This window comes from Alternaria arborescens (genome assembly GCF_004154835.1).
Source record: "Alternaria arborescens strain FERA 675 chromosome Unknown contig_19, whole genome shotgun sequence".
Classification (NCBI taxonomy): Eukaryota; Fungi; Ascomycota; class Dothideomycetes; order Pleosporales; family Pleosporaceae; genus Alternaria; species Alternaria arborescens.
The window spans coordinates 180557-194190 of NW_021167874.1; the positions used below are offsets into that span (position 1 = coordinate 180557).

The window sequence follows — 13634 nt, forward strand, 5'->3', positions numbered from 1 at the left end:
AGAGGAATTTCCTTGGCAAGTCACCTGGGTGTTCATGATGATCGTTTTGTAAGCCAGTAGCTCATTTGCTTCATCGATAAATCAGGCCTAGTTTTTCTGATCAGATCGAGTGATAGCTACAGATTACTATTGTTTCCAACAAGAGAGATGTTGTCAGCAGGCTGTTGGTGCCAGAGACATGCTTCACCACGACCATCAGATTGGTGCTTTCGCGGGCAGTATAATTGTAACACTTTTGTCTATTTCAATTGTCTACCACATCGTGTATAGTCATCTGTCAGCCTTACAAGGTTTACCGAGGCAAGTCGCATCATTAGCTCCAAAAGTGTGGAATGCCTCGACCTGGATGCCTAGTCTCGTGGCAAAAGACACCGAGCGCATAGATCCTTTCGCCTAAGCACCCTGGCACGTTGATAGGGCACCCTTGCTGGGTAGTGCGAGAACGAGTGCGGCACCGAGGAAGGTTCATTTCGGCTGATGTACAAGCCAAGTGGGGCGCCATGGCGTCCCAAGGGGAAATTTACTCCGCTTGGCCCTTTTGCATGGCTGACGAAGGCGTGATTTCGCAACAAGGTCCACCGAGAATGAGTCCGTCGGGCTTAGAGTCTGACTGTTTTCTGAGTCGCGTACTGACAAAAGTCGCTGTTCGAGGAAAGAAGAGTTTTTCCTTGTGTGCTATATGGCGTGATTTGTGGTGGGCACAGAAGATAGAGGCCAGGCATCGATAAGGAGGTATGGCCGTACACGATATGTCACCGATTTGCTAATAGTTCGGTTCTGAGCTTGTTATTATGTCATATATCTTCCTATTAGCTATTCAAACCTGAATTCCCTAGCTTCGCGTGCAGCACTCCCACTAGAAAGCTTACGTTAGTGAATGGGATATAGGAGGGCTGAAGTACACGTGGGTTTGCCACAAGGGAATTGAGACATACATTAGTCCAGGCCTTGCAGATCCCAGGAGCAGTATTTGTGCTTCCTCCTTCAGTGCGCCCTACATATTGACCAAAGCCGCATTCTGCGGTTGGCAATCTACATTCAGGGGATGGTCCTGAAGTCTTACTAATGAGCCGACAACCTGAGTTTGGTCTGAATTGTGGTGCAGGGGTAGCGACAATGGGAGATGCGAGTATAGTCAAAGCGGCCGCTAAGCCGATGATGCTAAAAGAAACCATAGTTGGACCCTGGGTAGTGGAACAAAGTGGTAATGTTGATAGGAAAAATGTTGTGTTGCGGAATACTGGGAACACATGTTGACAGCTTATATAGATTTGATGTTCGAAATTGTGCCGCCCTCCTTTGAAAAAAGTGATCGTGTTGACGGTATAATTACGGTGTTTGCGATGTTTCTTCGGAACACTGTGCACACCGAGAGATGCAGCCTCTAATAGAGTCGTGATACAGTTGGGATCTGCCTATGTATTCCTTTGAACCTGCAATAAGGCCAATCGAAGTGAAGACTCTGTCTTCAATGCATGAAGCTTCGTTATGACGGTGGTTTTGAGTCTAAAATGCCAAAGTAGGTGCATGACGCTTCAAACGGCGGCGGAATGATAGTTTGGAACCCACTCCGCCCTTAGCTCTCGTACATGTCAGCGTACATCCACTCCGCCTAGGGCCAAGCCATCGAAGCTACCGAGGCGCCGCCATATTTAGGGTCGTACATCAATGTAATGCGGCGCTCGATTTGTCCGAGCAAACGAGCCCTCTTTGTTTGCTTCGTCATGGGTATCGATTAGCTAGAAATACTAAACGCCATACATGCGCCTTGCGCCATTGCTTGAAAAGACAAAAGTAACATACCCCGCTAACCTCTGACTTCAAAATCTCGAAATGTAACCTTTTGGTCCGTTACGTCGCTTCCACTGTCACAGTCATCACGCGGGCTATTACTCGGACTCGCATTGCGGTCCCTGAGTGCAAAGATGCCCATGATTGTGCCTGTAAAATCCCGTGCACTCAGCATAGTCGTATCCACCATGTCGACTTGCTTCCATCGTCGGTCACGGTCGGGGTCGCGGAACTCGAGTGCGTAACGCTCGTCGCCAGCGATGATTCGGAGGTCTACAGCTGTAGATGAACGCGAGACGGGCTCTGGGTACGATGCTGTGTACTCGTAATCGTTGGACGTGTCAACGAAGTGGACGTGGATGAGACGGGTGGACAGGGCGACGGAAATACTAGCGTGGCGCAGGGGATCTTTGTATACAGTTAGTCCACCTATCGCGTTTGAATGAGTGGCCTCGTTATCGAGGAGTACAGTCGTTGCAGCAATGGCGTTTACGCTTCGTTGGCGGCGGGCCAGTAAAGCGAAAGGCGCTGTTACGGCGGAGAGTGTCGAAGTATGAGGTGTGAGCGCTATTGAGCCGGATTTCTTGTAGGGACTCCGCAGTGGCTTATGCAGGTATAAATCGTCCAGGTGGGGGTTTACTAATCGCGATTTCTTGATCAGCTGTGCCGCAGCGAAACCTAATTGTACTGTGCGCGGTGTGCTGAACGACATTTGTGGCTGATCAATAAGGGGCCATCCGTCTTCTGGCCACTCTACTGTTGTGAGAAAGGTTTCGCGCCCCATTGGCGCCTTGTTCTGGTCTCCCTGTACACCCAAGACTGCTGCCCACCAGTCCCCGTTCATATCTTGGAAGATTTCTCCGTGGCCAATATTTTGCACGTATTCATTCCTGCCATCCGCAGTCATGATGGGATTATTTGGACAAGATTCGTACGGTCCCCAGATATCTCTTGAGCGTGCCATGGACAGCATGTGATGTTCGAAGGTCCCGCCTTCAGCCACTAGTAAATAGTACCAACCATCCTTTTTGTAAATGTGTGGACCCTCGGTATTTCGTTTAGCAAAGCCGCCCCAAATCTCACGTGTTTCAGATAGTGCGGATCCGCTTCTGACGTCAATTTCAAACTGCTTGATCGTGCAACTTGGCTGTTTCATGCGATCCATCTCCATCATCCATGAGCCCTGGATATACGCGCGGCCATCGTCGTCGAAAAAAAGTGAAGGACTGATGCCGTAAAAATCAAATGGTATCGCGTCGCTCCAGTTGTCGGACCAGATGTCGTCAGTTGTTATTAGGAAATTGTCGGTTTGCCAGTTGTCCTTTCCGTGGGAGCAGTTTGTGCAGGCGATGTAGAAAGTGCCGTTGTGATGTCGAATAGTGGGTGCAAATAATCCTCCAGATGCTACCATCACGTTGCCATCATCGAGGGGTATCGCAGATGTAGTCGCATTGTGCAGATCGAGTTGTGTGGATCTGTTGATTGCATTCCCTTGGAAGCCTCAGCCAGCGCTCATGCCAGAACAGTGCGAAGAAGCAGACGAACCGATATGCCTCCAGTCTTGCAGATTCGTGGACGCATAGATTGGAATACCAGGGAACAAATGAAAAGAAGAAGTCGCAAGATAATAGATGCCGTCTACATGAACGACAGAAGGGTCCGGTGCGAATCCAGGTATTATCGGGTTGCTGAACATTGCTTTTTGGTTTCCCTGTGGATGATGAATAGGGCGAAGGTTCAGGAACTTGAGAGAGACGGCGAAACGAACCGGATCGGGTCGAGCAATGTAGCTCGAGCCGATTATAGTCGGTCTCCATCGCTCCGAAGTTGTTGTCATGCTTTATTACTCCATGGAGAAATTCTTTTACGCATATCGCGATTCTGTTTCGCCACGGAGAATCACGCAGCGCTTAGCCTACTATGGCACGGAGCCCGGCACCGCCAGCCAATCGCACAACAAGGCTAGACTTCCGCCGCTCACAATCCCAGTTGTGGGGCCGTTGCCACGTGCTCGGTAACAGATGTCCATGATTCGAGGTCTTGCCATTTCGCCGTGGAGAATTACAGTCTACACCAGACTATGCCATGAGGTCAGACAAGCATCCTCCCCGCGTTGTTATAAGTACTGTGGCAGCAATGGTGTAGAAACCTAGTTCAAATCTATTGTTTGGCTCCAAAACGTCTTATAATCATCATTCGATTACACCAGTATTGCGCATTGATGCAAGGGTCAATAGAAAAGACCGTCCATAGTCAAGATGCCCAAGTCCACACCGTTGACCATCGAACTATTCATGAGAGCCCAGGGTTCAGTGATCTTTGGCAACAGAAGCGAATACTAGCATGGTGTATGTCGAGCATATTTTCGCACTCATCTATCTAACCGTCGTGAATTAGGCCTGCTTGTCTTCCTCCTTCCTGTCAACTTTGGGTTTGAACTTGCTCTGATCGGCAACATCATCGCAACCCCTGCATTTCTCGATCGATTCGGTTAAGAGACAGCCACAGGTGCCATTAAGATAAGCGTATGCGACTAGCAAGTGTTGAACGCTGCTACGACAGTTGGTACCTTCGTGGTTGTCTTCGCTGCTGGCTTCATCGCAGACAAGATTGGTCGTCGAAAGGTAGTCCTTGCTTGTTGCTTGCTTTGCATCGTCGGAATCTTTGTTCAAGGGTTCGCAAACTTTATCATGATGCTCATTGGGGGAAAACTCATCAGCACCCTTGGGTGCGGATTGGGCCATGCACTTTCTCATGTATACGTTGCAGAGACCGTACCCGACAATTTGCGAGGGATATGCTTGACCTTGGTGGTGAGTTGACTGAGCTTACTTTGTTGCTTAGCAACGCCACTCACCCTCCCAGAATACTATGATCGTGGTTGGTCAGTGGTCCTGCGCACTTGTTGGCTACGGTGAATTGTCCATCAACAATGATTGGGTATGGCGAATGCCTATCCTCTCGCAGCTGCTACCCCCGATTCTGACGGTCGTCCTTGGCACGATACTTCTTCCTGAATCACCTTCGTGGTTAATCCTCCACGGACAGCATGAGAAAGCCATCGCAGCCCTCCATGAATTCAACGGCCCAAACTACGATGCTGCTGCGGTCGTCGCGGTGCTAGAGGCGGCGGTTCAGAGAGAGCGCACACTCCAATCCGAAAGTGCGTCGTACCTCGAATGCTTGAAGGGTGTGAATTTGCGCCGCACTTTGATCGTGTGTCTTGTATACATGGTCCAGCAGTTCGTGGGAGCCAAATTCGTCCAAGGATATCTACCGTACGTATCAATAAACTGGTAAATGGGTATAGGTTAGGTCAGGGTTGGGTCTGATTTGTCAGACTCCAACCCAACCTAACCCATACCCAAACTAGAGCGACCCTAACCTAACCTACACACACGCTAGAGTATACCCTAAGCCAACCTATATCCACAGCTGGGTATACCATACCCATTTACCAGTCTACGTATCATGACGAGACAGGTGGGTCCGGATGCTGACATGCTCGAGGTATTACTTCACACATGCTGAAGTCGAAAATCCAGTGGATATCGCGCAAATTAGCTATGCGATTCAGCTGGTCGGCAACATTGTTTCCCTGTTCCTTGTTGATCGTATCGGTCGCAGACCGATGATTGTATATGGTACAATCGCGATCACCTGCTTGCTCCTTCTCGTTGGCGGTCTTAGAACACTGAAGAACGATCGCACTGCTCTTCAAGCAGTTGTTGGCTTCATGTCTTTCTGGAATTTCTTGTTCTAACTGACGCTTGGCGCCGTGGCTTACGCGGTCGGTGGCGAGACTCCAACTGCTCGCCTACGACAGAAGACATACTCGATCAACGTTATGTCAAACACGGCCGCAACCTGTCTCGTAACCCAGCTTGTGCCCATATTGATCAACCCCAGTAACGCGAACCTCGGCGCAAAGGTTGCCTTCGTCTTCTTCGCTCCTTCAGTACCGTCATCTATCTACATGTACTTTTGCTTCCCTGGGATGAAGGGTCGTAGCTATCTGGAGCTAGGGACGATGTTTCAAAGGGGGTCGCCGGCAAGAAGTTTCAGTAACTTCAAGTGTGAAATTGAGGTCGCGACAATCGCAAAAGACGATGACCTAGAGAAGCCAGTAGCGATCGTTTTTGATGAAGATCTATCGAAGGTCTGAAATAAATCTGTAGCGATCTCAACATCAGATCACTAGAGCTGTCAATGAGTTTCCCATTGTTCAACTCGGCAAGACATGTTGGCTCTTCAAATCATACCCATAACATCGCAGCCATCTTAGTGGCAAAGCGCTCCATCCTTGTCATTTCGTCCACCCGTTTGTGGTTCGATCATCATACTCAATCACAATCTCTTCATCTTCAACGATAAAGATCACAGCCATCGCGATGCATCCTGCTCAGAATCCACGGTTGAAATCGAGCTCTTCGGAGACGCGAGAATCCAGTCTCGAAAGGACATCTAAGAGGGTGAAGAACAATGATTTAGCACGTTCGGTAAGTGCTGGGTTGTGACTTTGCTGGATGAGTTCAAGGAGAGTCACTCCTATTCTTCGAATCTTCTCTATCTCCAAAGCTGTCAGCAGATATACTTCAAGACGCATATCGTAACATACACACGGCTCCCCATTCACTTTGAGAGATTCGATAGAGACCTCTGATAGTACCCTGACCATGTCACTAGCGATGTCGAGCCTCCTCAATGCAAGCGAGTATGACGTTCCACTAACGCCAAGATGTTCGGATATTCCTGTTTCATAGAACCTCTGGAGAAGAACCATCTTTAAACAATAGTAAGTCACACACAGGTTCGTTCTTTGGATATCAAAGGCTCGTTGAATCCGTGTCGATGTCGGCGAATCAGGATCTACTGTCTCAGGTACCTTGATGTCAAATCGGCAATGATCAATCATGGCAATAAAGTCAAGATAGTCAGTGATGACGACTTCATGAGACGGGCCGACTAAGCCAGATCGATCCTCGACACCTTCGTTCCAGATTTCCAAGGAGTCGAATTTTATGATGATGCTTGACGCTTTTGTCCATAGGTCTTGACAGAGGTCATATCCCTGTCTGACCACGCTCTCTATGTCGAGAGCGCTCGGGGTGCTCGAATAATCCAATAAAGGTACATCAGGCAAAGATCCACGCCAGTACATCGTGGTGACTTTAGCTCCTAGGCACGCGCGGTGCAGCGATATTGGACGCCCGTTCAAGATCGCCGCAGACCTGTCAGCAGTATGGATGTGCCAGAATATGCTTCTGAGAAGACGTTCCTCAAGTGGATCAAGATTCTGATAGGAGGTCTCATCGTAAAGCCGCATTTCTTGCGCGAAACGTATAGCCTCTCCAAGTACATGCCAAGCGACGCGCGTTTGGCCAACGGCATGTAAGGCGGTCCAAAGATAGGACCTCGTGACTAGAGAGATATAGTCTATATGCTCGATATCTTTAAGAACAGTATCAAGTCAGCTCGTAGCCTGTGCATGCCGTATAGATTGTTCCACCAACCGTAATCTTCGTGCGACTTCAGCGTCTCTCGCGATGTAGTAAGAAACTGACGTCCGATTTGTTCTCGCATTGGGAAAACCGAGACAGGCAATGTGAGAGCAGTAACAGCGCACAATGCTGTTAGAAGTGTGCGACTACGTAACACTGCCATATCCTCACCACCATTACCTTGCAATAAGGGTACCATGGCACGGATTGATGGTTCATGGATGGTGGGCGATATAGGAAAGAGGTAGCTCATGTACAATGTGATACATTGGTCTGCGATGCCGTGCAGCGCAAGGTCGGGTTGTTGGTGTATTTGGGACGAGGGTTGTAAGTTTCTCGCCGCTGACGAAGGAGCACCTGTAAGTGACACCTGCAGATCATACGATCTGAAAGTTGTGTTGCTCAGACGCGCATCGCTTTGATGAACTGTCGCACCGGCTTGTCGCATGGATTCGCCATCTGAAACCCTGAAAGTTGGCTGTGTAGTAACGTTCCGCTTGCGCTTTGGTCCCCTCTTCTGGGGTGCTATGTTATAAACGCACTCAAGGCGTGATATGCGGCAATTTGCGCATGGTGTTGACAATGCATCACACTAACGAGGTCAGCAAAGCCTTGAGTACGTACCGTCTCCATGTCTCGTGCAATGTCTTACTCTGACTTTGCGACGCTTGCACGCGTCGCAAGCTCTTTTCGCGACTGGCGCCGAGGGCCTGGTGTTCACAGCATCAGAGGTTGAATCGCCCCGTGAGTTGTCGGAAGACTCGTGAAGTGTTGACATAGGGTATGTTGCCGCTCGCAAGCGATGAGATGCACGACCTATGGGGTGCAGAGTCGCGTAATAAATCTCCGTGGAGAAATCAAGATTGGTCTTAGCCTCGGTAAAGCTCGAGTGCTAGCCACAAACGGACATAACGCATTACTACTTCAGTCTCCATCGTTTGATGACGCGCATGACTTGTATCCTGCTCTAGCAAAGCCAAATTTGTAATTCGACCTGGGTCAACTGATACCAATTATCTCAAGCCATGGATAACGAAGTTAGCTGGGAAAGAAGACACTAGTGTCACGAGGTGGAAGTCTGAGATGATAACAACACTCCACACGGCTCAAGCGGCGGGCCTATGGTCGAAACGTTATGTATAAGACAAGCTATAATCATATGAGATAACATATGAAGACAATGGTAACTATCGCGAATTAGGTGTTCTTCCACGCCCACCTCTTACCCATCCACTTTACCAGATACACCAAGCCGATCAGCACAGGAACTTCAATGAGAGGTCCTACTGTAGCGGCAAGTGCCTGGTCGCTATTGGGACCATACGTCGCGACGGCAACGGCGATAGCAAGCTCAAAATTGTTACTAGCAGCTGTGAAACTCTGAGTTGCTCCCAACTTGTATCCATACCCAAGCTTATTGCACACGAAGAGTGTGAAGAAGAAGATGACAACGAAGTATACCATCAGTGGTGCGGCAGTTCGAACGACGGAGACGATTTGATGAACGACCTGTTGTCCTTGAGAGGCGAAGAGAACGAGAATGGTGTAGAGGAGGCCGATGAGTGACCATGGGGCAAGCCACTTGAGGAGCACCTGGTCGTACCACTTCGCACCTGCCAGCTTGCGAAGCAAAAGGCGTGTCAGAATCGCAGCGCCAAGAGGTATACCGAGGAACACGGCGACACTCGTGGCGACTGTTTCGTAGGAGACGGCGACGGTGCCAGTCTCGCGGCTGATGACCTTGACGAAGAGGATGGCGAGGGGCGCATAGAGTATCATTTGGAGAATAGAGTTGACTGCTACCAAAATGGCACAGTATTCATCGTCGCCACCTGCAAGCCCGTTCCAGATAAGGACCTGAAAGCAGGTGTTAGTAAGAGGAAAACGAAAGCGAAAACTATGGACGTTAACAAGCATACCATGGCAATGCATCGTGCCAAACCAACCAATATCAATCCTGTTCGCAGGTCGCTCTGATCAGGAAGAAATGCCCACGCAAGACCGAGCTAGCTTGAGTCAGTGTAATACTGGCAAGAAAGGTTTGGAGGAATGTCTACCATAAGCAGTGGGGCGATAACCCAGTTCATGACAATACTGAAAATGATCTGCACCCAGAGTGCGCGAGTGCGGAAAAGACCGTGTAAAGTCTCGTAACGCACTTTGCACAAGATGGGATACATCATAACTAGTAGACCTATGGCGATAGGTATGGATACCCCAACGAATTTGCCCTTTTGAAGCGCTGGCCCAATTTCTTCGACGAAATTACCGAGAAGAATGCCCACCGCCATGGCGAGAAGGATCCAGAGTGCGAGGAAACGATCGAGATATCCTAGCCCTTTGATCACTGAGACGCGGTTAGGCGCTGCTTGTTCTTGGACTGGCAGACTCTCCAGGTCGGTGCTTTTGTCGGATGAGAGAGTCTGAGTTGAATTGGGCCGCGGCCCTTGATCTAATATTGAAGACATGGTCTTTGTATCTGCACTTGTGCGCTAGGATATCTCGAGGCTGTGATTATTGAGGAATCAAGGTACTGATGCTGGGTAGAAAGCATCTGTGTTTTATGTATGCCATTGTGAATTTCGATGGCATATCGATTAGCATTGCTCCAATCATCCTCCAGCAGTGACATACCAGAGAAGATGTAGGGCATAGTATACACCGCAGGGACTAATTTGACCCGGGATTGGGCCAATCATCGCCCACCAGTGACTTACTGAATATCTCAACGCCAACACATGGCAAGGTCACTAATCCACAACTGCTTTCAAATGTTGCGAAAAATTGCAATTGCTTGCAAATCCTCGGGGAGATCTCGAAGAATGGCCACCTCCACCACGAACAGTTTCTCGCCCTCACTATGGCATGCAGCCTACCCAGCGCCCACAAGCACGCCTACTCTCATCCGCCGAGAAAAAGTTCTGAAGATGATGAAGCAAAGCGCAGAGTCTTCTAGCAGGGACTTTGTTCTTGTCGACTTGCGTGGCAACGATTACCAGGTGACATTGATCTTCGCTCACACGCGTTATTGTGAGACTAATCAGTTGAAATAGGGCGGCACTATTCGCGGTGCCATAAAACTTCCTGCGCAAAGCTTGTACCCTACCATACCCACACTCTACTATCTCTTCAAATATGCAGGCCAAAGGAAGATAATCTGGTACTGCTGTAAGGCCACTCCTGTGCGATAGCAACTACACTTGCAGCAGCGCTAAGTATTATCGCAATGCAGCTTCTTCAAAAGGACGTGGTACCCGTGCTGCAGGTTGGTTCGCCGACCATATAGCGAATCAAGGAGATGCGCAGATGGAGAGCCTCGTGCTTCTTGATGGCGTTAAAGGATGGGCAACGGCTGGCGATGAGTACGTGCAGTCGATGATTGCATATGACGCCAGCGTCTGGTCGGCAAAACAGTAGTCGTTGCTCGCTGTAGCTGGTATACCAGTGAACTATGAAGCCGAGTAGAGAAATAGCGCAATTGGAACCCAAGTAGAAAGAAGGCCGGTTGTCGCGAAACACGGTCTGAATTGCGGTCGCACGCGGCAGTCCTGCTCATGTCGCTCTCCAACCTAAGACGTTGAAAAGCCCGTTGGCATCCCATTAAGCTCTTCGCTGTCCGACCTCGAAGCCACTGAACTCACATTCGAGCATGTCTTCTTCATTCCTGATGTCACTATGCCCTTGTCCGGAGCGAGGGCCAGAATTTAATAGCTGGTCGTGTTGGATAGGATCATGCATTGCCAGCCACTTTGCGCGTCACTTGATAGTGACATGTTGGAGACTCATGGTCTCGCCAACATCGCGCAGTGTAGTCTACTATGTCGGGGAGTATTCCGTGTTTCAGGTTTGAGAATCATATCATTTGGGTGGTTCAACATTGAGCGATATGAAGTCGGGGTGCGCCTTGTCCTTTGGCTTGTTAATCCAGATTTGGCTATGGGTGGGTTGGATGCCGTTCCGCTAATGAAGTGGTTGGACTCTAGATTGTAAAACGTGCTGTAGATTGCGAACGCTTCCAGGTCACTAGGTGCATGTTCGGTGTTGAAATAGGGGGTTGGAGCGACAGCCAATGTGACCCCGCATTACGCAGCGATCAAGCTAGCGCGGGCGGTTATCTCCTGCTGCCGTCCCCAATCCTGTGGTTCACCCACTTTCACCTACGTCTGCGCCCCAACACGGCGCACTCACGACATGCTGTTTTCCGCCCCTCTTCTTCATGGCATTCCATTACCGAGACCTCTTTGCATGGGGTTGATGTTGTCGCCACTGCCGCTGCCGCGCTGCCCACATCGCAGCCTCGACGGGACGATTCGGCTTGCTGTTTCGCTTGCCTTTATTTGTGCCTGAGGCTGAGCGTATCCAGGTAGGGAGTGCATGTATCGTATTACATCCTTGCGTGTTACCTCTTGACGAAGTCGTTGCACAGGTCTCGAAGCCTCGAGATCGAGACCAAGATACCGCGAGATGGGCGGCTGCGCAGTGCACGGGCGAGCCTTACGATCTATGATCGGCCCGCATCAGCCCAGCTCCGGGGAACGTCTCTTCCCGGATCGAATGCAGGAGCCGAACGTATCCAATGGCCATACAGTGCTAGAGAGCAAATTCAACTAAAGATTGCGCTCTGGATTTCCCGCAGCATCTGACCCGTGCTACGAGCCATGTCCGTCGCCTTTCTATGGCTCAACAGCAGTGTGCTACTTGTCCTACAATACACTCAGCCCTAAGGAAAACTGAAGATTGCCTGACACGCTATTGTGTACCATACACACCGAAAATCTCACTGTCACGTCACTATATCAAGCATGCGAGGCTTAGTCTGCGCCGTAGCAGAAACTGTCAAGCGTAGTTCTTTTTGTGTAGCAAGCCCGAACACGGCAAGTCAGCGCTAGGAAACCCCACGCACAGAGAAATTGTTTGCATATCGTTTGCAGGGCTTTGACGACTGGAAAGCTAGGTATTGCAATCTTGAACCAATGCCTCTGCAAGACGCAGAAAGGGTGTACCTCACAGGTGGGTCATTGGTACAGCCCTCGTGGATTTCTCCGTTCAATGCGGCTAGCCTTTCACTTACAACCGCAGCCCCAGGTCACCGAGCCTCATCGAGTACCGACCATGCGGCACGGTATCTGGTATGATCTCTTCCCTCGAGCAATGGTTGTGCTCAGTACCAAACCCTCCTACTACGCCATATCTGCCACACAAGTTTGCGAACGACCTGTTCAGCGAAGCCTTTCATACATTTTATTGGGGTAAAAAGCCTTATACTGGTACTAGCGAGCACGAATGCGCTCATGTGGTTCTGCAGCCTACCTAACGCGCTAGGCTTGATGGAGCATGATGCAAGTTCGCCGGTAAGCCTTAGCCCCCATGTGCCATCCAGAGCATGTCCGTCTGCAATGCCTGCAGCATTCCCTGTCCCTGCACGTTCCAGTCTCAGCTCAACGCCCAGTCTAGCTTGACAGCCATATGCAGCACAGATACGCCCACTGCACCATGATACCAACTGCGATCATTCCTGGATCCAACCTAGTTCAGACCGGAGCTCTCTTCTTGTCGTTCATTCTATATAATACATCTTTGTTCATACCTACTTGTGCGTTTCATCCTGCGGTCACACCATCTGTCATACACAATGTTCCACGCGTCTACTCAAGCATTCCCATCTCGTCAATCACGATCACCGCCGATAGATGACATGATCGCTGGACCCGAGATCACCATCATGTCTAATGGTTTAAAAGGAGTGTCAAAAGCTCGGAAGATGAGAGCTTCTTGCGACGCCTGCTCCCGTGCTAAGGTATTCACTCCGCATTTTGGCAAAGTGACGACATTTTCTGACACTGTTTGCAGGTTAAATGCGACAAAGTGCGACCGACATGCCACCGATGCGGCACTATGAGCATCTGTTGCAACTACTCACCTTCCATGAGGTATGTCAACTATATTTCTGACTTGAGGCTCGAACTCACGCATTCTCAGGTTGGGAAAACCTCGCAAGAACAGAAACTTCGATGGATCTATCAAGCGCGATATATCGCCCGCAGGCTCCTATGCACCTCTCGGAGCCAGAGTGGATCTGTTTCCACGTACTACATCGTACACGTATGAAAGTTCTCCGGAGCCGACAGACCCCTTCTATTTCGGTCCTCGTACCCCAGAATACCACTACAAGGATGCATTCGTGGGGAACACATTCGATGGTAGCCAATCTTCCAGATCTTCGGAAGGTATCAGCTCGCACTCAAATGTTTGGCCGAGCGGTGAACAAATGCTATTTGCACATCAGGCGGAGATGTTTGCTCCCGTACCACAGTATCCTCCATCACACGCGGCCTTTCATGG

At 49.8% G+C, this 13634-nt stretch overlaps 6 protein-coding genes across 6 annotated transcripts; 2 read left to right on the forward strand and 4 right to left on the reverse strand.

Annotated features, from left to right (window-relative positions):
• Positions 1-832: 832 nt before the first annotated feature.
• On the reverse strand, positions 833-1175 carry AA0111_g7974 (hypothetical protein; the record flags this gene model as incomplete). The annotated part of the gene is made up of 2 exons (XM_028654370.1): positions 833-856; positions 936-1175. The coding sequence occupies 2 exons, from the start codon at positions 1173-1175 to the stop codon at positions 833-835; spliced, it is 264 nt and encodes an 87-aa protein (XP_028504339.1).
• A 632-nt stretch (positions 1176-1807) lies between these two features.
• On the reverse strand, positions 1808-3628 carry AA0111_g7975 (hypothetical protein; the record flags this gene model as incomplete). The annotated part of the gene is made up of 2 exons (XM_028654371.1): positions 1808-3282; positions 3337-3628. The coding sequence occupies 2 exons, from the start codon at positions 3626-3628 to the stop codon at positions 1808-1810; spliced, it is 1767 nt and encodes a 588-aa protein (XP_028504338.1).
• A 556-nt stretch (positions 3629-4184) lies between these two features.
• AA0111_g7976 (hypothetical protein) lies at positions 4185-4547 on the reverse strand (the record flags this gene model as incomplete). Its single annotated transcript, XM_028654372.1, has 1 exon — positions 4185-4547. One exon carries the CDS (start codon positions 4545-4547, stop codon positions 4185-4187), a length of 363 nt encoding a protein of 120 aa, XP_028504337.1.
• A 115-nt stretch (positions 4548-4662) lies between these two features.
• AA0111_g7977 (hypothetical protein) lies at positions 4663-5091 on the forward strand (the record flags this gene model as incomplete). The annotated part of the gene is made up of 1 exon (XM_028654373.1): positions 4663-5091. The coding sequence occupies one exon, from the start codon at positions 4663-4665 to the stop codon at positions 5089-5091; it is 429 nt and encodes a 142-aa protein (XP_028504336.1).
• A 1942-nt stretch (positions 5092-7033) lies between these two features.
• AA0111_g7978 (hypothetical protein) lies at positions 7034-7186 on the forward strand (the record flags this gene model as incomplete). The annotated part of the gene is made up of 1 exon (XM_028654374.1): positions 7034-7186. The coding sequence occupies one exon, from the start codon at positions 7034-7036 to the stop codon at positions 7184-7186; it is 153 nt and encodes a 50-aa protein (XP_028504331.1).
• Positions 7187-8489: 1303 nt separating this feature from the next.
• AA0111_g7979 (Arsenical-resistance protein) lies at positions 8490-9760 on the reverse strand (the record flags this gene model as incomplete). The annotated part of the gene is made up of 3 exons (XM_028654375.1): positions 8490-9149; positions 9212-9298; positions 9350-9760. 3 exons carry the CDS (start codon positions 9758-9760, stop codon positions 8490-8492), a joined length of 1158 nt encoding a protein of 385 aa, XP_028504330.1.
• Positions 9761-13634: the final 3874 nt, after the last annotated feature.